This window comes from Diadema antillarum, unplaced genomic scaffold (assembly GCF_040938485.1).
Source record: "Diadema antillarum isolate AM-2024a unplaced genomic scaffold, OU_Dant_1.0 scf00000012, whole genome shotgun sequence".
Classification (NCBI taxonomy): Eukaryota; Metazoa; Echinodermata; class Echinoidea; order Diadematoida; family Diadematidae; genus Diadema; species Diadema antillarum.
Window position 1 is genome coordinate 289639 of NW_027270901.1, and position 20528 is coordinate 310166.

Here is a 20528-nt window from a genome sequence, read left to right on the forward strand (position 1 = left end):
ATTGTACGTATATCTAAATGTTTGTGAGATCGTGGTGCTATGCCAACCCCCCCCCCCCCCCCCCCCCAAAAAAAGAAAAGAAAAGAAAAGAAATGATACTGTGTGTCCTAACCTTCTCCGAATGTGCAATGCACATTTTGTCATGTTTCTGCATAGATACAAATTGGTGTGGCTGTATCAGTAGAACCACCAGTGAAGTTGGTGAATCGTATGCATATGCCTACGTTGCCTTGAGACAAACTAACATTTTGTTTCAGGTATAGTTATAAGTGATACAGAATGAGAATGAGAATGAGAAATACTCACTGAAGAAAAGAAAACAATTTCTTGATGTTCTCAGTTCCTTACCTACTCAGCGCTCCCTAATTATGATCTGCCTATAGTATTTGATCAATCATCAATGAAAACATTTGCAATTTGCAGTGGCCTGCGTTGAGATTTTTATCAGCCCATATTTGCGCTATTTTTTAAGGGGATGTATGACAAATAATAACAAGGTAATTCGCCCTAATTGAACGGCACTAAATTGCTCCTAGCCACATACATTACGATATCTCATGATGTGCGTCACTGGGTTTGATGGTGGCTCGTTGGTTTTGACCTTTCGCGAGTTCCCCTTCCCGCGGGGTCAAATGGAAATAACAAATAGAGGAGCTACAGCGAAATGATATGTCGAGTCCAGCGTGGCTTGCAGCAACTCTATTTAGTCCTAAACGTTATTACAATTTTAAAGCCACTTAAAAAGAGAGTTTCTTGTCGGTACGACTTAATTGTCGCCTTAGAGACTGGTGCAATGAAAGCTACTGCATGTGGTCATGCCCTGAGCAAGAATCCGGTCATCGTGCTTATTGGTGATGGCATAGGGTACAGTCATAGCGAGCCGCATAATTATGACCACACATTCACCCCCTCCCACATGCACACACACGGACAATCTATAACAACTTATATTCTTACAGCTACTTAAACTATGACTTAATCTTTATATTCTTTTCTAATGCCATGGAATTTTGGTTGGATATGGGAAAGCAAATATTCTGATGTTGTAGGTTGTTTTTTTTATGCGCACGTAGAATGATCATTTTACAGAAAAAAAACCCTTACAACTATCTTGATTATTTGGGTCTTCGAAATGAATGTAAATACAATTCAAAAGAGGAGTTACCTTTAACCCCCCCCCCCACGAGAACAAATTGTATTTATTTTTCTTTTAAAGATGTGAATGCTGTCGTCAGATTTGGAAGACGTCATCACTTATTTGATTTTGTTGTTGTTATCATTATATTATATTATTATTATTATTATCATTATTATCATTATCATTATCATTATTATTATCATATCATTATCATTATTGTTGTTGTTGGTGGTGGTGTCATTTGGTGCCTAGTGTATTATTGGCTGTTAAATCAAAACCCATGCAGGAAGCAGATTCTTTTTTGTTGTTGAAAGTTTATACGGTATTGTTAAAAGCAATCGTAGAAGTTGACACTGCGAAAGTAATTGTTCTCTATTATGTTTTGTTACCTAAAGAATGAAGAGAGAGAGAGATGATGATGATGATGAATGTATAAACAAAAAACTTTATTATGGATTTATAATATTTCAATTGTAAAACATCAGCACTATCACGTGATTTGTGTAATGCATTGTTGAAGATGTAAATAAAACATTTATTCAAGTTCAGCACACGTCTGGAAAAAAAAAGACGTCCAAGAACACATAATGCAAACTGGGACCTAGTGGAATGAATGAGAATGAGATTATGATAATAAGGCTACTCCCAAACAACATTTTGCAAGCATCATCCCACTTAGCTTACATCGTACATCTTCAAGGCAAATACAGCACAGAACCAAAAGTGAAGATAAATATACCATTATGTGTGGTTTATTTCACCACCTTGCACATGGTTCTCCAACAATGGAAATGGGGATGTTGACATTGTGAACCAATCAAAGAATTCACCTACAACGAACTATAGCCAAGCATCCCTCGTGTTTTCTCATTTGCATGCAGTCATAATTCATCCCTGTCAGTTCAGACAGTGTGAATCCTTGTGGGACTCAAATGCTTGATTGGGTATCTCGATGGAACGGACAACTTTTACGCGGCAACAGCTCCATCCATCTATTCGATCTAAATTTACCGGGCAACTGATATACAGGAAACCTTCCCAACCTCCGCATCAGTGTTTTCCCTTTCTACATTGCTGATGGTTGTAGAATGAAAACGTCCATGTCGACCTCCAAGGAAAACAGGGCATTCATCATATCACTTCGACACCTTAAAAATTGTTGAAAACCAGATGTAATCAATCACAAAAGTATTTCCTTTCCATTTCTAACTTACCGGCACGACCGATATGATAATCTACATGAGAATAGAGATAAATAACACTTAAATCTCCTGTAATAAGGGATATAGGCCTAACTGCGATTAATGATGATTCCGGTCGCAATATTACTCTCATCCATTTCCGAGTTATACTCTCAATGGATCTTGAATTGAGTAATTACTAGAAACACCTGGGGACAAGCGTCTAATCTAGGCTTATTAAACGCCATGATGTATAATGGTCGTATATTTCTCCCTGTATGAATAATACAGGAGTAGTGCTAACAGTATGATCTTATTAACTCAAGGTAGCTTTTTCCATGCATGTCTTCACTGACGAAAGGTCTTGCCGTTGTTACCAATATCAACACCCATTTTATATCGTACACCTCGGCGGCCATGAAGGTCAAAGTGGGTAAGAAATATATTGTCCGAGCACATAAGCACTTGGCAAGTTTCGAATCTATGGCCTCTTGTTTTAGGGGAGTGATAGAACGTCATCCACAACACCACAGTGTTCTGTTGCAATGCGATTCGGCGGGGATGGAGTGTGGCTCGGTCACGTGGTTATTGGTGCGCGGGGAGGCGCCGCCCATCGATTCGAACTCAATTAGCCGTGGCCAGGAGATCCGATTCTCGTCTGTGCGGTCAGAAGGGCGATTTACTCCATTGATTGAGTTGATTTACAACCTACATTACAAGGAGAGAGAGAGAGAGAGAGAGTGGGTAGGTAGACAGACATAAAGATATAAGACTAATAGGCATATATGCAGTAATGATAAGAATGAAAAATTTAGAACATGACATAAATACATTTTACACATATCACACGATACAGCCCACGCCCATTTTTAGCTCTTCAAAATGAGTGAAATCAACAAAAAAGTCACAACAAACCCATGACTTTCCAAGGGTGTGTGTGTGTGTTAGTGGGGGGGGGGGGAGGGGATGGGGATGGGGGTGTCATTAACTCTTGACCTAACGGCAAGCACTACCCTTGACACCACCCCTTTTTTTCCGGCCCCTGGTGTTAAATACTCTAGGCGTATATCTATACATATATTCATTATACGAATTAACAATTATGAACACGACTGTGCGCCATTACATGAAATATATACGTGTACACACACACACACACACACACAGATACAACGCACATGAGTGTCTCTTGTTACCAATGCAGTTACAAAGTCGTGCAAACTGTACACTAGTAATCACCCATTTACATAGTCCTATGAATGCACGCTATACACCTATGTCTATAACTGTGTATACATACATACATAATATGTATACATGTATATACATAATACGTGCATGGATGTATATGTACATGTCTTTGTCTCTGTGTGTAGTATGCGTGTAGATCGCAAATACAATTACCATGAAAAAGGTAATCTGCTAGGATGAGAGTAACTTTGACGTAGATACAGATGGATATAGGTAGATTGAAATAGAAGAGAGAGAGAGAGAGAGAGAGAGAGGGAGGGAGAAAAGGGAGTTAATCAATGATACCGTGTCACTGCATATTACAGACAGCGGTCAATCCACTCTTTCAGTTATGGGAAAGAATTAGTTGATTGCAACCACACGCGCTATCTCTACCAGTGCGATGTCAAGTGCTTTTCGTCCGTTCCTCCAATAGAGAATGAATAATTGAACAGGGGCAATGAAAATAAGGCACCCCTATTGGGGTGGTGTGTGTGAGCACATCGGTCATGAAGTACCGCTACTAAGATTTGCATCACATGTCGCATGCATAAAATGTAGGTATTGGCCCTACATCAAGAAATCCGTCCTACCGTCGGCAAAGCAAATCCACGTCGAGTATAAATCACTGCCCATTTTTCATGCCACTATCACAATTACTGCTTAGTGGTGTGATGCGTCATCATGAAAGCTGTACAATTTCGGGAAAATAATATTTTAGTTTTTGACAGATATGAATTTGTCAGATGCCTAGCGTTAAATTTATATATAATTTGTCCTACTTCATCAGAAGGAAAATGATTAGCAAGAAATTAAAAACTAGAAAACTATGAAGGCGATATTGCCACAGTCTGCTTTACGTGGATTTGTCTTTCATTGCCTCTCATTACATGATGACGCACAACTTATATGACCAAATGCGTACATAGACAATCTGAGATTTGCAGAAAATATCGGCCACTTAAGCCATATTTATTTTGTGCAAATTAGATAAACCTAAATGACACAGGCGAGCCAGTGTTAAAGTGGTATAGAATGTATATTTGAATGCTTATGATTTATATTTTGCAATTTACAAACATCATTATGTAATTTTCAAGGCGTTCCCCATGTTTGTAAAAAATAATTATTTTATTCGTGCGAAATCTAGATGATATTTTGAAAGAAAAGCCTTTGTGAGTTTTATTCTTTACAAATTCAACGTCAGAAAAAGGAAGAAATTATCAGCATATCCAAGTTTATATCATGTCGTCTGGAGGACTGATTAAAAAAAAGAATCGAATTGAATGAAATTTCAAATTTGCGCTGCAACATTTAAGTTATCACGGTAATTGAGTGAGTGTTCCAATCTCCAAAAATCCACTGGCCATTCCATATTGTGTTGCATGTATCTATTGAGATATATTGTATTGGTAATTTATCATCAAAATATTTAGCATGCACAATATGATTTCATGGATATGATATTGTGGTTCGAAAACGTTGATTATCGCAATAAAATGCTCCGATGATAAAGACTTTATCACTTATCAATGAATCAGTCTGCAAGAATCTTCAGTCTATTGAAGGAGGCAGACTCAATCAGAAGAAGAAGAAGAATCCCTGACTTCCTTTGTCTCGAGAAACGAAATCGACCTAGATGATGTCTCATTGCTGGATAAAACGAAAATGTAAAAATGTCCTAAAAAGCTGGCACACACACACTGCAATGATAGCAGGAACAACAAGAAGAACAAAAACAAAATATCAGATTTTCCCTTCCGCCGACTCACATCACACGCACACCAGCATGCATGATAATCCTTTGGTGCAGATCATTTCAAGGACAACGGCTCGGCACATCACACTGCCCCCTTGTCTGGTGGGTCCCCCCCGTGGATCATGATCACGTGGTGGAAGATGTGACGAAAAATGAGATTTGCGCCAAAAGAAATAATCCATCCTTTTGGCGGGAAGATAAGTGGATGGGCCATGGGGCTGGTTTCGGGGGATGGGGCAGACGAGAGGGCTCGTGGAGAAGGGTTTGGGGAGATATTATATTGTAATGGAACTTTGAAAGGAAAAGCTTTTATAAAGAAACTCATTTTCCGAATCTTTGGATACTTTGTTTAGGCACAAAGGCAACCTTCAGTGCTTTTCTCAATTAACCATACATTTTTTGTTTTATTTTGTAAGCAGCGAGACTTAGTCATATTTGATTATACTGCTACTCAGAAAACTGAAATAGGTAGCTGTAGAATATCCTCGTGCAATGTGTTTTCCTCCAATTTTCAGATTCTTTCGGCTTCATCTTCAATCGACGTAAAATGCCTTGATTAATAGTCGGGAAAATGTTTTGACATGAATGTATCCAACAGCTGTTTGATTTCTAGTCTGCTGGGGAAATTATTTGCTCTGCTAATGCGAATGTACAAGCCACACACACACACACACACACACACACACATACATACACACACACACACACGCGCGCGCACACACACACACACGCGCGCACACACACACACACACACACACGCACACACACATATATATATATATATTCATATATATATACATATATATATATTATATGGACACCAGTAGATGTCACTGTAATGCATAAGCCCCTTTAATAAGCTTCCTATCCTCGGCCTTTCGTCAGATCTGTAATAGCAACGATAGCCGCATACATTATGCAGTGATCGTGCGTTTCATGAAACTTTGCAGGTAGTCCCATTTATAGCACATACACTGTAAAAACGTCGGTGTTAGATTTAACACCACGGGTGTTAAATCTAACACCGATCAAACTTCAATAAAGGACCACACCCACAGGTGTTAAAAATGCACTGTGATGGTGTTGACAAGTGTTCACCTGACACTACGTGGTGTTAATTTGACACTGTACCTGGTGTTATTTTGACACTGCACTGGTGTTAATTCAAAAATGACACCACATGGTGTTGATTTGATATTTGCTGGTGTTAATATCAATGGTTTAACACCCGTCCAGCTTCAATAAGGGACCACACCAGCTGGTGTTACTTTGGTGTAAATTTATTTTCACATTTTTTCAAAAATCTAGTATTTCAATGTAAAATTCTTGATCGTCTTGTTTAAATTAAAAATCAACAAGAAGTGCAGTTACTAAGAAACTCTTCAAAAAACAGTTTAAAATTTGGAAATGACACCCGTAGGTGTTAATTTAACACCATAAATGAGCACCGAAAATTTAACACCAGCTCGGTGTTCACTATTAAACACCGGACTTTTTGCAGTGTAACGTACATAGGAATAAACTCATTCATGATTAGAGTGTACACATGTAACATTATGTCTGTTAATATATATACCGGCCCTATACAATGTGAAAATATATTGGGTTGGATACAAGCACAATATTCTCAATTCAACAAATATCAGTTTAAACAATTTCCATTTCTGTTGTCACTATTGCGTGTTTGTGTATGGGAGTGTTTGTGTGTGTGTGTGTGTGTGTGTGTGTGTGCCCCGACAGGCATATAAAAAGGTAAGTACTTGGTGTCTGAGTTTCAGAAAAACTCGTATGCCTCATGTAAGATAAATAGTGACTACCCTATATAGTGTTTTTGGTCATCTGTTCATGTGTATCCACACCTATTGTTTGTTTTGTCACAAGTGCGCACAAAAATCACCAGCGCAACACATAAATCCACGAAATCTATGTATGAAGCTATCTGTGCTTCAAATTTCAACATCAGTATTAACATTAAAAAGAGAGAGAGAGAGAGTATAAGGTAGGAGTGGTATAGGGGTGGGGTTGCAGCACGAGGCTAGAAGCGACGGTTCTATACCGCTGATATCGCTCTCATCAATATGTGTGCATGCATAATTTTCTTGAGCATACCCCTCGTCGGTTATACGGGCGAGAGAACGATTATGGATTCATGTCTAGCCCGCTGGCAGTCACGTGACAGGAACATTATAATTCAACCTCACCAACCACAATACGGTAGCAGAGCCAGCTGATTATGATAAATCTGTCCCGCAGATCGGTCCATATGAAAATCTAGAGGTCTGATTACGGGCGATTTAGACAATGTTCACTGTGCGAATGATCTGGAATAGGGGCATGAGGCAGGGGAAACGGGCGTTCAGTCCAGTGAGTTCATATCAAGAGTAGATAGACTGCATCCAGTGGGGGTGTTCTATGGGTTTTAATAAAGGGGTGCTCGAACTCGAACTGGCAATGAAATCTCTTTTCCTGTACACTTTAAATGTCCCTTCCGATTACCTCAACAAGTGTCGTTCCACAATACAGAAGAAGTGAAGGCAAGTGAAAGTTTAAGAACCTGGCAGAGGCAACACAATTGGGTCGACTGATCACCTTGTGGTGGTAATGGGTCAGCTATAAACATTCTCCACTTTATCTATCTCCCTCTCCCTCTCTATCTATCTATCTATCTATCTATCCTATCCTATCTCTTCCTCCATTTTCTCTTCTTGTGTCCTTTTCCTTCACCACTTGCCATCTGAAAGGGAAAAAACTTCGCAATTCTTACCCGGAAGAGAAAATGGACGCGTTCAAGTATTGTGATCACATGAAGACTCCAATTTCAATTTCCAGCTGAACCTCTGTAGAACCTGAACGACAATGCTCTCTATCAATGTATTGATGTAGTTTTGACCGGCGTATTTTTCCCCATTCCGTTTTGTTCAGTTCCGTGTGTTCTTGACCATGGTATTTGTCAGCCATTAACTAATTATCTAACGGTCACCAGTAGTACAGTACACATATTACGCTATGCTTGGGGAAAATACCATACAAAGGAAGATCATGAACATTATATAACCAATCTACTTGGAAGAGCTTTCAAAATGGAGAAGGGCAGATATGGAGAAACATTAAGTTAAGCTGCTTGTCTTTTTTCTAATAATGGAGGAAGGACTCGATTGAATGTTTTGATATTTTGATTTTTCTTTTATTCTTTACTTAGTAGTCCTTCTCTCTCTCTCGTTCATTTTTTTGTAATGTGAATGATTATGAACCAACCCCGTGTCGAGGCTGAAATCATCCCGTACTCAGCGTCACTTTAGAAGTCCATTATGGCATTAGGAGAATATTGCGACGCTTTGATGCAAAACAGAAATGACAGCGAGGGAGAAGGAGGGAGAAATAGGAGAGAGGGAGAGATGGCGGGAGGGGGGTGGGTGGGTGGAGGAAACAGAGAGGGGAGGGGGAGACATGCATATAGACAGAGAGAGAGACAGATTTTGGTGATGGGCAAAATTGTTATTTTGTCCAACCATTAGCTGGATGAGATGAGAGCGAGAAATCCGGACTAAATGCTAATATGAAAGACAATAATGACGTGATGCGATGAAGTCATAATAAACTAGACCCAGTAAGACACAGGCATTATCTCTGGAGGAGAGTCAGAATCGATAAAACTTTTCAAGCTTTGCTGATAATGATTTTGTCAGCAATGATTTAAGTAAAATAAACAAAACAAAAGAAGAAAACATGCGGATTATTTTCTTTGCACAGCTTTATATTGTACAGTTGTGTATTAGTTCAAAGTTGCCATAATCGTAGATCGTAGCAACATTTTCAGAAGTGCAATTACCCGAAATACTCAGTCATCAGGTTTTATTGTGGGTCATTTCATAAGATCACGATTTAGGAAATATGAGATAATGACTTCCATTGCGCTCAGACTACCTTACTAAATACTCTGTGCGGTCAACTTGAGACATTTTGGCCGTATTGATCACTCTTTAAACTCTCATGCTGCTAAGAAAGGGGTGGAGTGTGGGGGGGGGGGGACTCCAAAGTTTATGAAAAATTATGGGATGACATCAGTTTGTACACTAGTTGTTGTTTTTTTTTTCACCTCGGTTTCCCTGAAACTGTATAAGGTATTCTCTTTTTTTTTCTCTCTGAGGTGTCAAATTCTCTTGCCTTGAATAAAAGAACGAAAAGGTTGGAAGAGAGAGAGAGAGAGAGATGCGCGTGGGTGGAGGGTGGGATGGGGTGGGGTTGGGTGGAGGGGGGGGGTGGGGAATGGCTCCAATCCAAAGAAACGAGAGATGTTGTCCTCTAACCACCAATGTCCCATTGCCTGCAACATAATTAAATGTTCCACTTCAACATGTTCAAAGTTTCCATTAAGGTTTCAATCTAAGAATATTTCGATAAGTCGCAAATATTCGAGGCAATCACATACGCTAAATGGTTCTGACGGATATTTTTCGACTCTCTTTTATTTCAGTCGTCATTTCCTTTCTTCAGTTATTACATTGCAGATATTTCTCCCCCGCCATTTTGATTACGACTGACGATCGTCTCCAGATAAGATGATATTAAACCTAGTCCCAAATGTCTGTGCACTTTGCAAAGGGGACCCCCATCGTCCTATGATATGACAATCTCAGTTCACTATATATAGGGCTATTCCCGCTCTCCAAAGGTGCATGTGTTTCATGCAGTCTTCTTCTCCGTTTAATTTTACACAATGAGAGGTTGCTCATCTGCGTGAACGATCTAATACATGTGTTTTATACAAACGCAAACAAAGGGAAACTGACCAGAACTGTATGTAATTCATAAATGAAAAAAAATAAAATAAAATGAGCAAAGAAAATGGGAATTTTCTTTGCTCAAGTTTTCACATGTGTTTCTTGTTACTTTTATCATGAGATGCCAAACCATTATTGATTATGCTATCGGAACTTAATGTTCGCGGATTTAAGGGTAAAAGTTCGTATTGGTATCATGGAGAAAAGGAAGGCCACCGTAGAAAAGAGGAAAACACGAGGGAAAAGAGAAATATTAAGGTTATCCACAAGCAAAAATAATTTATAGCGTAATTTCTCAACAATATTGTAGTTTAGGAGTTTAATAGTTTAGACACACGTGTTCCTGGTGAGCGTTTTCTCGCAATATTGTAAAAGCAAAATTGGTTTTGATTACTGTGTTGAGAGAGAGAGAGAGAGAGAGAGAGAGAGAGAGAGAGACAGAGAGAGAGAGAAAGAGAGAGAGGGAGAGATGAGATATCATTACCTCTCACAACCAAATAAACAAATTATTTTTCTTCAGCTAAACGCCGAATGTTGTGTATTCTTTCCTAATCGATAGCACGAAGAATTGTACACTCAAACTCTTTAGACGCAACACTGTACTTGTGTCACTTTATCTACCCTCTTACATAATGTGTTTATTATTTATGCTAATTGTGTCCTTTCACTTCAGTTGTGTGTTTTTTTTTCCGCTGATTTGCTTTGACATTCGTCTGAAACGAATTCTTCATTCCATATACTTTCTTCCTCCTTCTTTTCAACTCTCTATCTATCTCTCTCTCTCTCTCATCCTTATTGCTATCACCAAAAATAAACACTTTAACACAGAAAAAAAATTCTACCTTAAAACTGAAGCCTAGACTCATCCGACCTACATGGTCTGAAAGAAATCTTTCTACCAACCACACCGTGGTTCTGTTTCATAAAGTGTTACAACTGATCTTGTTGATAGCTCACTACATCAAGCGTAACTAAGTGAATCGAAAGTAAAGATCAATGTTGATCTAAGTCTGTTTCATAAAGTGATTTTCATATCTTTTTTGTCGAAAAATGAAATAAAACATTGAATTGAATTGAATTGAAAGATACTTAGGCTTGATTTACAGCACAGGTTAAATAGTAGATCAAACGGGACTTTTTTATTTCATCAATCGTAAAAGATCAATCTTAATGAAACGGGCCCCTGATGTCATTCAGAATTATTTTATTGTCTCCTATCTTTTATTGTCTCCTATCTTATGATTATCTCTTAGTCACCCACTATCTAACCACTTACACCTGACTTACATGGGGTACAGTATGTCCATTGACAATGCGATCATATTATTTCGGAAGAATACCTACGATGAAATGACTTGTAATATTCTATATAGAATGTTTTTCTTTATCTTATCAATGGTATATCCATAAATTTCACTCATCATATGTTTGTAATGTCAATATACATCTATATATGCATGTATATCTTCTGTAAAAAAATGTATTCACATGTTCTGCTGGAAACGGAAAAATGAATAAATGAATAAATGTATGAATGAATGAATGAATGAATGAACGAATGAATTAATGAATCAATGGATTTATACTTGAAATCAAAATCAGCTGCATGGCATACGTTATATGTATACATTTTTGTTTTTTTGCCTTGTTCTTTCCAGGCAATGGATACATCGAGGGAAAAGAGCTGACCAACTTCTTCAAAGAACTCCTCGGAACAAAGATCGACGCTCAGGTTAGTTCCAAGTCTAGTACACTCTTCGTAATGGCACAAACGTGACATGTTTGTCTGCACGTCATATAGTATGTGTATATCAGTGTGTGCTTGCGTACGTGCGTGCGTTTGTGTGTGTGTTTGTTCGTGTTTATGTGTGTGTGCTTGTCTGGTAGTGTGATGTTTGTATAACAACATAGTACATGTATAAAACTTTAAGTTGTGGCGTAACTTTGACAGACAGTCTATACCTGCATGTAAGGTGGTTCGCGAGAGAAATCCAAAGGAGGTGGGAAAAAGTTATAATTTTCCCCTTCTTTACTTTTGGGAATCGATTTTGCGCCTTCTCCGCTGTTTGTTACACAGTCAGAACGGTTGATACAGCACGACGTCTACTGGGGGAAACTCGTGTTTGCTGACTCGGAGGCTATTTACCGTCGCGAACGCTTGAGGTGTCAGGGGCCTCAAGCAGACGCCTTTTTCGTGTCGAACGTACGGAACGCGAAAAGTGCAATGAATTAAAAATCATACAGGGCTGAACGATTCTGACATGTCTATTTATACCACGGCTTATGTAGCTTCCTACGTTCTTTGTTAATAGCGAGAATGTTGAGGTAAATGTCAGCGCAAGAAATCAAAAGGAGAATGAATGCATAAATTCGAATGTTCTGTACATTGAAATCGACGATGACAAAACGGTAAACGACCAAAAGAGTCTCATGCAGTTATGCTTCCGGATAAATTGCTTTGTTTATTTTTATTTCATTTTTTTTCACAGCACAGCTTCCAATGCTCTTCGTCATTCGTTTGAAAGGTCTGGCTAATAATTTATAATGCACTATAGCGTTTCATACCTCCTGGCAAGGTCTCTACGAGAGAAGAGGAAAATTGAAGATTTGAACACATCGGAAATGATGATCACCACCATTTCTTTCGATGGTCACCTCTTGACCAACTCGTTCACTGTATGAGAAAGGCTTTACTTTCATCCTAAATACTCTGGGTTCTATGTTAATACTATATAATTATGTTAATACCCTTTTTCTTTTACATGCATGAGTCTTTGCTCGTTTGTTTGTTCATTTCCATCTGAGAAGATGGCTGGATAGCCCATATTCAGCTACGTTAAGCTGGTCTTCCATGGGGTCCAGTTGGATGTGAGGTCTTTAAGAAGTCTTTTTTATGTTGTTTGATATGGATCAGATTCATCACAAAACCACCACCACCACCACCAACAACAACAACAATATCAATACAACTTTTGGAATATGAGAGATTAAGAATCCAAAACGAATTGTATTTTGTTGTCAAAATGAGATTTTTGTCATTACTATTTGTTCATTAGCAAAGTAGAGCATGTTTATTAAGGGGTTTGTTGGAATTGAGACAGGGATATAAAAAAAAAGAATAGACAAAACATACCATTATGAAAAGTCTGGTCGACATTTTGACGAAAATCCTTGAAGTAATAATGATTCATTCCGACCTGCCATTGATGTTAAACTTAACCTGAATAGACGATGCCAATTCATTGTGCTTCAAGATGTGTGACCATTTCTGTCATACAATCTCAAGAAGTAAATGTCTGTTGTGATACTATAGTTGAGTGTGTATTTTTTTTAATACAAGGTGTGTCTTTTATACCCTTTCTTTTTCTTCTTCTTCATCATCATCTTCTTCTCCTCCTTTTCATTCTAATTTCTTCGTTCTTCTTTGTTTTTCCTTCCCCTTCCTTCTTCATCTTCCTTTACTCTCGTCTTCTTTCTTCTTCTCCTTCTTTTGATTTCTTCTTCTTTCTTCTCCTTTTATTTTCATTTTCTATTTTTCCTTTCCCCTCTATTTGAGCCATCGAAGTTCTCGCATGTTCTGTGGCACTCCACCGAGTGTGCACGTGATCCTTGGGGGCCTAGGTGTTAGCCCTATAGAGGGGAGAGCAAAATGTGTCATGCGAGTCCTGCGATGCTTTCGTTATTCATGCATGTAACCTTTAGCTGTTGTCACAGTAGTATACGCGACGAGTGAATGTGCTTGCCAAAGACGACAGACACACACAGCTTACACTTGACTCCCGCTACTCATGCACTATACCCCCACCCTCTTTTGACACGACTGTCTTAAAGTGTAAGAGGATGCGACCCACGTCCTGAAATCGGGCTATTCCTCCTTCAGTGGAACGACCAAGTTTCATTCAAGGTTCCGTGTGCCACTTACAGCATATCTGTCCCTGACGATATCCCTATCGCTGGACATGCATATTGTGACAAGTAGACATGTATAGACACTCAGCCATTAAATTCAGCGTTCGATATCTATTACATTACCCAGAAGGAATATAAAAAAAATCCTGGTCTGAAAAATGGTTGAAACGTCGGGGCGTTGGTGTGCACCGAATTCTTAAAGACAAGGAGAAAAACACCAAATATATATCTATATTACTTGAGGGAAGAACTACGTGCCTCGGAATGGGAAAAATGCCCAGAGTCGAAAACAGGATATCCATTTAAAATTTGTTATGATTCTCTGTTGGATTGATACACGAACTGTATAATTCTTCGTTCTTTCCTTGCTTTTGACATCACCTAAATATTTTGTTGAATCGCTCGGTCTAGTTTTCTTTTTCCACAAAGTTAATACCATTTTCTGTATGTAGATACGCATGCCCCAAATTGATTGGGAAATATCGTCAAATATAGAAAGAGGGGAAAAAAAAAGAAAGTGAAAGAAGAAAATAAGAGAGAAAGAAAGAGAGAGAGAGAGAGAATTATGATGATGATACAAAAATGATGACGGTGACAAGGAGGTTGGAGAGCAGGAGAAATCTTATTCCTTCCTGGTCCCTCCCTTCCCTGGACCCTAATTTGAGACCCAGTTGTGTGCCTCAACCTCACATTCTCGCCATGATTCATTCTTAATGCATGAATGATACGATGACGCTTCGATTTCTGTCATTTGCGCGTGAAATGACGGTCCGCCGGGATGCGTTAGCCAAGCAATGGGCATGGGCGAATTATAGGTGGGGAGCCTCGAGGGGCACAAAAATATTATGCTCAGGTGTGGACACCACCACGTGTTACCCCTTCGATGCGCCTTTGATGGATAAGAAGGCGTGAGGCGTGTTCTGGGTCGCCGTTCATCTGGGCGTAAAGTAAGGCAAGGATGAAGGGTAAGGAAAGGGTCCATTGGCAGGACGTTTATTTTGCCGAGACGCTCTTGCGCAGTATTGATGTACGGCTCTGGAATCTATACAAAATAATATAAATCTCTGAATTCGATCTCTACTCATTACTCGATGAATGAATGTTTTACTCATAATGTTCCCGATGTTGAAGGTTTTGAAATGGGTGTTAAGCTTTTCCTGAGGTGATAATAATGGCAGGGGTCTCTGGAAGAATAATACCAGCTTCGATGTCCTCCTTGGAAATGTAGTTTGTGTTTTATCATCATGTGATTAATATTATTTCACTTTAATTATGGTTATCAATATGATTACAATTGCGATTGCTACAACTATTGTTTAATAACTTTTGTTATTATCATAGTATTACTATTGTTATTGCTATTTTTGTCACCAGTGTTCCTATGTTTTAAAATTCAGTGCTCCTAATTTATATACAAATCTTAGAACTTTCCTCCGATTAGACTCATGCACACAATACTAAGTATTCGTGACTGCAGGTAAACTCAGCCCACAAAATTCCGTTTAAGATCTTTTACAGCAAGTTCTTTTATCATTTGATGTGTCATCAGCCAAACACCATTCTTCATCATCATGGACGCTCTCAAAACCAAAATGAGTTTCACGATTGCCATCACCAGTCAAACTGACAAGTTCGAGAACGTTGCGACACTCCAAATTGCCTGCAGTTAACCTGTCCGCATTTGTCGCGACTCCGTGAGGTGAAAACATCAAGTTTTCAACTGCTCATCGTCCCCAAAGTGCGCATGAGCAGAAAATAGTATATCTCGCGTGTCCCTTTTTGCTGCCCCGCTCAAAACTTTAGCTATTAAACAAGGACGGAAGGAAGGACTTGAAAGATTTATCATGAGAGGGAATTCACAAACGGAGAACAAATAGAGAAGAAAAGGAGACAAGGGTGAAAATACGATGGAGATATAGCGGCTAAAGAAATCCTGTAATCATGTAGGTGGATGAAAGGAATGGAAAAGGGCGTTAGCAAATCAGAGACTTCAACTACATAGTCTGCTGGGGCAAACACTCTGACCCCCACCCCGTCAGCGCAATATTATGTCCGTGCTTTCTACAAACGTTACGGCAGTGGCTAAAAGGCTATTCAATGTGTAATTGCCATGGTTGAATCTTCTGAGTGACATCAGCTCATATTTCCATTTGTCTTAAAATATCGATGTAAGGTAATTCCTGATGTAATGAGATAATATGAAAATCATAGAAAAAGAAAACAAAAACGAACACTTCAACGGAAAATTGTTGTCGATATCCTAGCAGCAGGTATTTCAGTCTCTCATGCTTGTATTTTTTCAGTAGCTCCATTAGAAACAGTTATCGCCATTACCTGTCATTCTAGTGTGTGCTAGAATGAATTAACGAAATATGTATATTGCTAAAATTAAATATCGATTTTCAAATGTGGACGGTAGATTTCATTTCAGAAAATTATTCACATCTGACAGTGATGAGGCGACTGCAATAATTCTTCATCTGTATTGAAATAGGTCCAACAGGGTTATCGAATCCTCGTGGCAGCGATATAAAATCTGACCATGAGAGTCCATGGTTATACTGTCAAAACAACTGAAATCATCCAATGGATCTTTGTCAAGCAGCTAGCAGTCATGGCACTCAAGAAAAAAAAATGTATAGACATTAATATGAAATGTAAACACTCCTCGATCAAGACCACTAAAACGAGTATGGGCTTGTGAGGAAAGTCTGAAGAACAAAAAAAAAATGATAATAAAGTTTCGTTTAAGAACCAACATCTAATCATCGTTATTTGTGAACAATGATAAGAAACGTAATAATATTTGATTGTCCTTTGCACAAAACAAACTGTTTAATCTTTCAAATTCAAAAGAATTGAATGTAGATGGCACATGCATTTTATTTGGGATCTCATTTAGGTTAATGTAAAGGTATCAACCCACGACATAATGAAAGAATTTCATCACTCGGCTTCCCATACAACATAATGATGGAAAGCTTTTTTTTTTAATGCCGTATTCATTACAAGTGATCAATGAGGTGGGAATCTGAAGCCTGGTTGAATTGCAGTCTGACAAATCTACTCTGAGAACAAAGAGCATAGAGAGAATTCCCGCCATTAATGGCATCCCATTTTATGATTGAGTGCGCAAATATTTGCGCTGTTGAATAAATGTACATTGTAAAGGACGGAGACTGGCAAATGCACATATTAGGGAGAGAAACCTAACAACAGGCAATCTCTCATTGGTCGGAAGGTGTCACGTGTGCCACTCTACCCGCGTAACTTTGCCTCTATCAACATCATACGCGGACAAACATTTAAGCATTAAAGGTACACATCAGATTTAGATTAGATATGATATGAAATTTTAAAATAAAAACTTTTTTTTTCTGAAAACAGCTCTCCACTCCACTCCTCCACGAGAACCAAACAAAGCAAAAACAGGAGTCCCGCAGTGAATATGTAAGATACTGGTGCTACACTCCTGTGCACGAAAATAGATCTAATTCTCATAATAAAAAGGACTTTTATCATCCATCTCTTCCAGGGGCATATTGAACCTGTCGAGAAACAAATTGTCATAAGAGATATATCATGATGACGAAATTGTTTTCTAGTATGACATGATCCTGATTGTATTGAATTCATATAAACTAAACGAAGTGTAGATATTACATTACAGGGCATAATTGATTCTGATGTAGACCTACTGCAATGTACGGACCTCATAGCGAGCGGTTGGTGGTATTGTTGGTATGCAATCCGTCATTACTTAACAGTCAATCATAAGAATTCAGCTTTTCTGTCTACGATTTTATCACTGGTGCTGTGTTCAGAGGTAGAAACTTTTCTCCACGTCATGCTTCGGATACAAGATTGACAAAACCTTCAGAAAAGTGTTGACCTATATGCTTGATCATAATGTTATCAAACCTGTCCTGTACGCATAATCGCTACATGTACTTATTCAGTGGGGATCGGCGTCTACAATGTGTAACAATCACTTTTTCTTTCGAGAGATGTAAGAGAGAGAAGAACCGCTGAAATATTTATTGTGACGTCAGTCACGCACGCAGGCAAACTGCGCCAAGCCTTGCTTTATTCATGGCACATGAAACATGCATGAGTAGCCATGGGAGACGTAGGAGAAGAGATTCAAATCAAGAGGGTGTTCGTGGACAAAAAAAAAAAAAAACACCAAACAAACAAAAAGTCAAAACAAAAACGCAAAGGGGTACGGAGAGACGCTGGCTATGGGTAATGGTTTGCTCTTAAAACATTCATTCACTAATTTCATCTCAATATGCAAAACTCAGTGCCGTGATTATAAGGCAGTGCATGATGGGAGCGATTAAAGATACACGTTGATGAATGGCATTAGAGCTGAACATGTGAAATAGAACCCTGACAAGCGTTAAGACCAGACGGGAATTGAGCGTTAGATCTGGTAAGTCCATCACAATCATCTAAAAAACAGAGGAGATGATGTTCAACTTGCAGTCCTTCCCTAAAAGAGTGTTGCGCATCCACACTGAAAATTATTTAAAAAAAAAGAACAAGTATCGTGTTTGTTATGACGAACTATACGCTTAAGATACGGGAGAGAGAATAGGCGTAGTCCCTTCCGTTTACTTATCTGTCTTTTTTTTTCAGTACGTGTCACCACGGTGCTGTTGAGCGGTGTTCATCGCACCTTCCTAATGTAAAGTGTCCTCTGACACTCTCGTGATGCAACGACGGTGACAGCCCGAGCTGTAGAGGTGGAAATAATTGGAATTAAGGCGACAAGTATAGCGACCATCCCAGATCGCAAAAGATCAAGGCTCAACCATGGGTATAGCGTCTCTTGCCCACTCGTTTCCGTTGTGGATGACGTACTCCTGTGATACGAAAAATGGGATGGGGGATCAGGAGGCGTGTTTGGGTGGGGAAAGGATATTGGGGGCATGGTGTACGGAGCATCCTATTCGTATTTAAGTTCCACAGTGCAAACAGGGTGGTATAGGGAGACGAGATCTTCTTTCTGGTGTAAGGGCATACACGTTAGTATCATGTGATTAAGCACTTTGAAAGATGAAACACATGCAGACAGAGACACAAAAAGAAACATTAAAGAAACATTGAAAACAGATGATATATCTACATGTCTTTTACGTTGCATATACATGCTGCTTACTGTAGATAAAACGAGGGAGAGAGAATCAATTCATTTGAGAGATAGAATTGTTTTCACGTCAACAGCGCCAAGCATATCGCCAGACACCTTCTAATTTAGACTCATATCGTAATAATCTGTCTACACAGTTTGCCTTTCTCTCGCCAATCCTATCTTCTTGTTTTTCCAAACTGTCGCGACCTCTCCGTCAGTTATCAATGCGATAGCTCCTGCTCTTCTCAGCTATTCATCGAGCCTCTCCCCCCCCCCCCCCTCCTCCAGTCCTCACCGAGTCTTATCAGCTCCCAGACCAGTTTTTCCTCTACTCAACAGACCCTTAACCTCTTCGCAGCCGCGAAAGCTTCTTATACCCTCCCGCTCCCCTCCCGTAAGCATTCTCCACCTCATTCTGCATGCGTCAATCCGCCAGCAAGAAGAAATAAAACATTTTCGACTCTTCTCCTCTTGATCTCATCTACCCCCCCCCCGCTCCCCCCTGTGCGTTCAAGTACACTTAGATGAATGGAGTGAAATAAAATAACTGCAGAATGTAGAAATTTCCTCGACGTTTAGGACGTGCAAATGTAGGACATCTATGGATTCAAAGTTTCACTTTTCATTCGATTTTATCAATGTTGTAATTTTTCATTGCATAGGATTATCTAAACAAAAAACAACCTCACTGCTTTACTTTGTTTTTCTTCAGCCAGTGGTAATATTGGTCACAAGCACACTGGCGAAATCACTGGCGACGATGTTGTCAATGCATGACAATTTTCTCATCGCCATTTGAAAAAAAAGAGTAGTTCAAAAATCATCTGTGGTCCAACTAACAACTACTCATATTTAGTTGAATGTCGCGATTGTTAATCATGACAACCGTGGAATAATTTGATTCGAAGAAAAAATGATTTCTTTTTAACTTTATGAGCAGATTATTAGGATACATGTGACATCGTCAACTCGGCAACTTCGCACATATTTCGCGCGTCTTAATTGCGATCAAGTCAGCGTGGTCATGTTGCATTTTCACAACTATATCCTATAATTTCATGGTCAATTCTACGAACTCCGTCGTGGTACTGCGGTTTGTGAAATTTTACTCCTTCTTTTTAAATCAACTCAAGTATAAAGCAACATCTAAAAAAAAATAAAACGACTTCTAGCGCATCATGATTCGATCAAGGGGTTTGATTTGCTTTAATCTCGGGAGAATCGCACGTTTTCAAATCCGAATCCCCGCTTTTTTTCCCTTCCACAAACTTTTGTAATTGCTCTCGGGGAATCCATCTCTCTGTTCGGCGTTGGGTCATTTCTGAAGACCTTGGTATAAATAATTATTGACTCCCTAAGCCACCTCTCAGCTCATGGCCTCGGAGATTGCCTA

General features: G+C 39.1%; 1 protein-coding gene across 2 annotated transcripts in view; it reads left to right on the forward strand.

Annotated features, from left to right (window-relative positions):
- The window catches only part of LOC139720994 (calbindin-32-like), a 169760-nt gene that overhangs the window by 24242 nt on the left and 124990 nt on the right, over window positions 1–20528 (forward strand). For both annotated transcript variants that reach the window (XM_071632326.1, XM_071632333.1), the window contains exon 2: window positions 11748–11821. In XM_071632326.1, the coding sequence (XP_071488427.1) occupies window positions 11748–11821 (74 nt within the window). The remainder of the gene's footprint in view (window positions 1–11747; window positions 11822–20528) is intronic.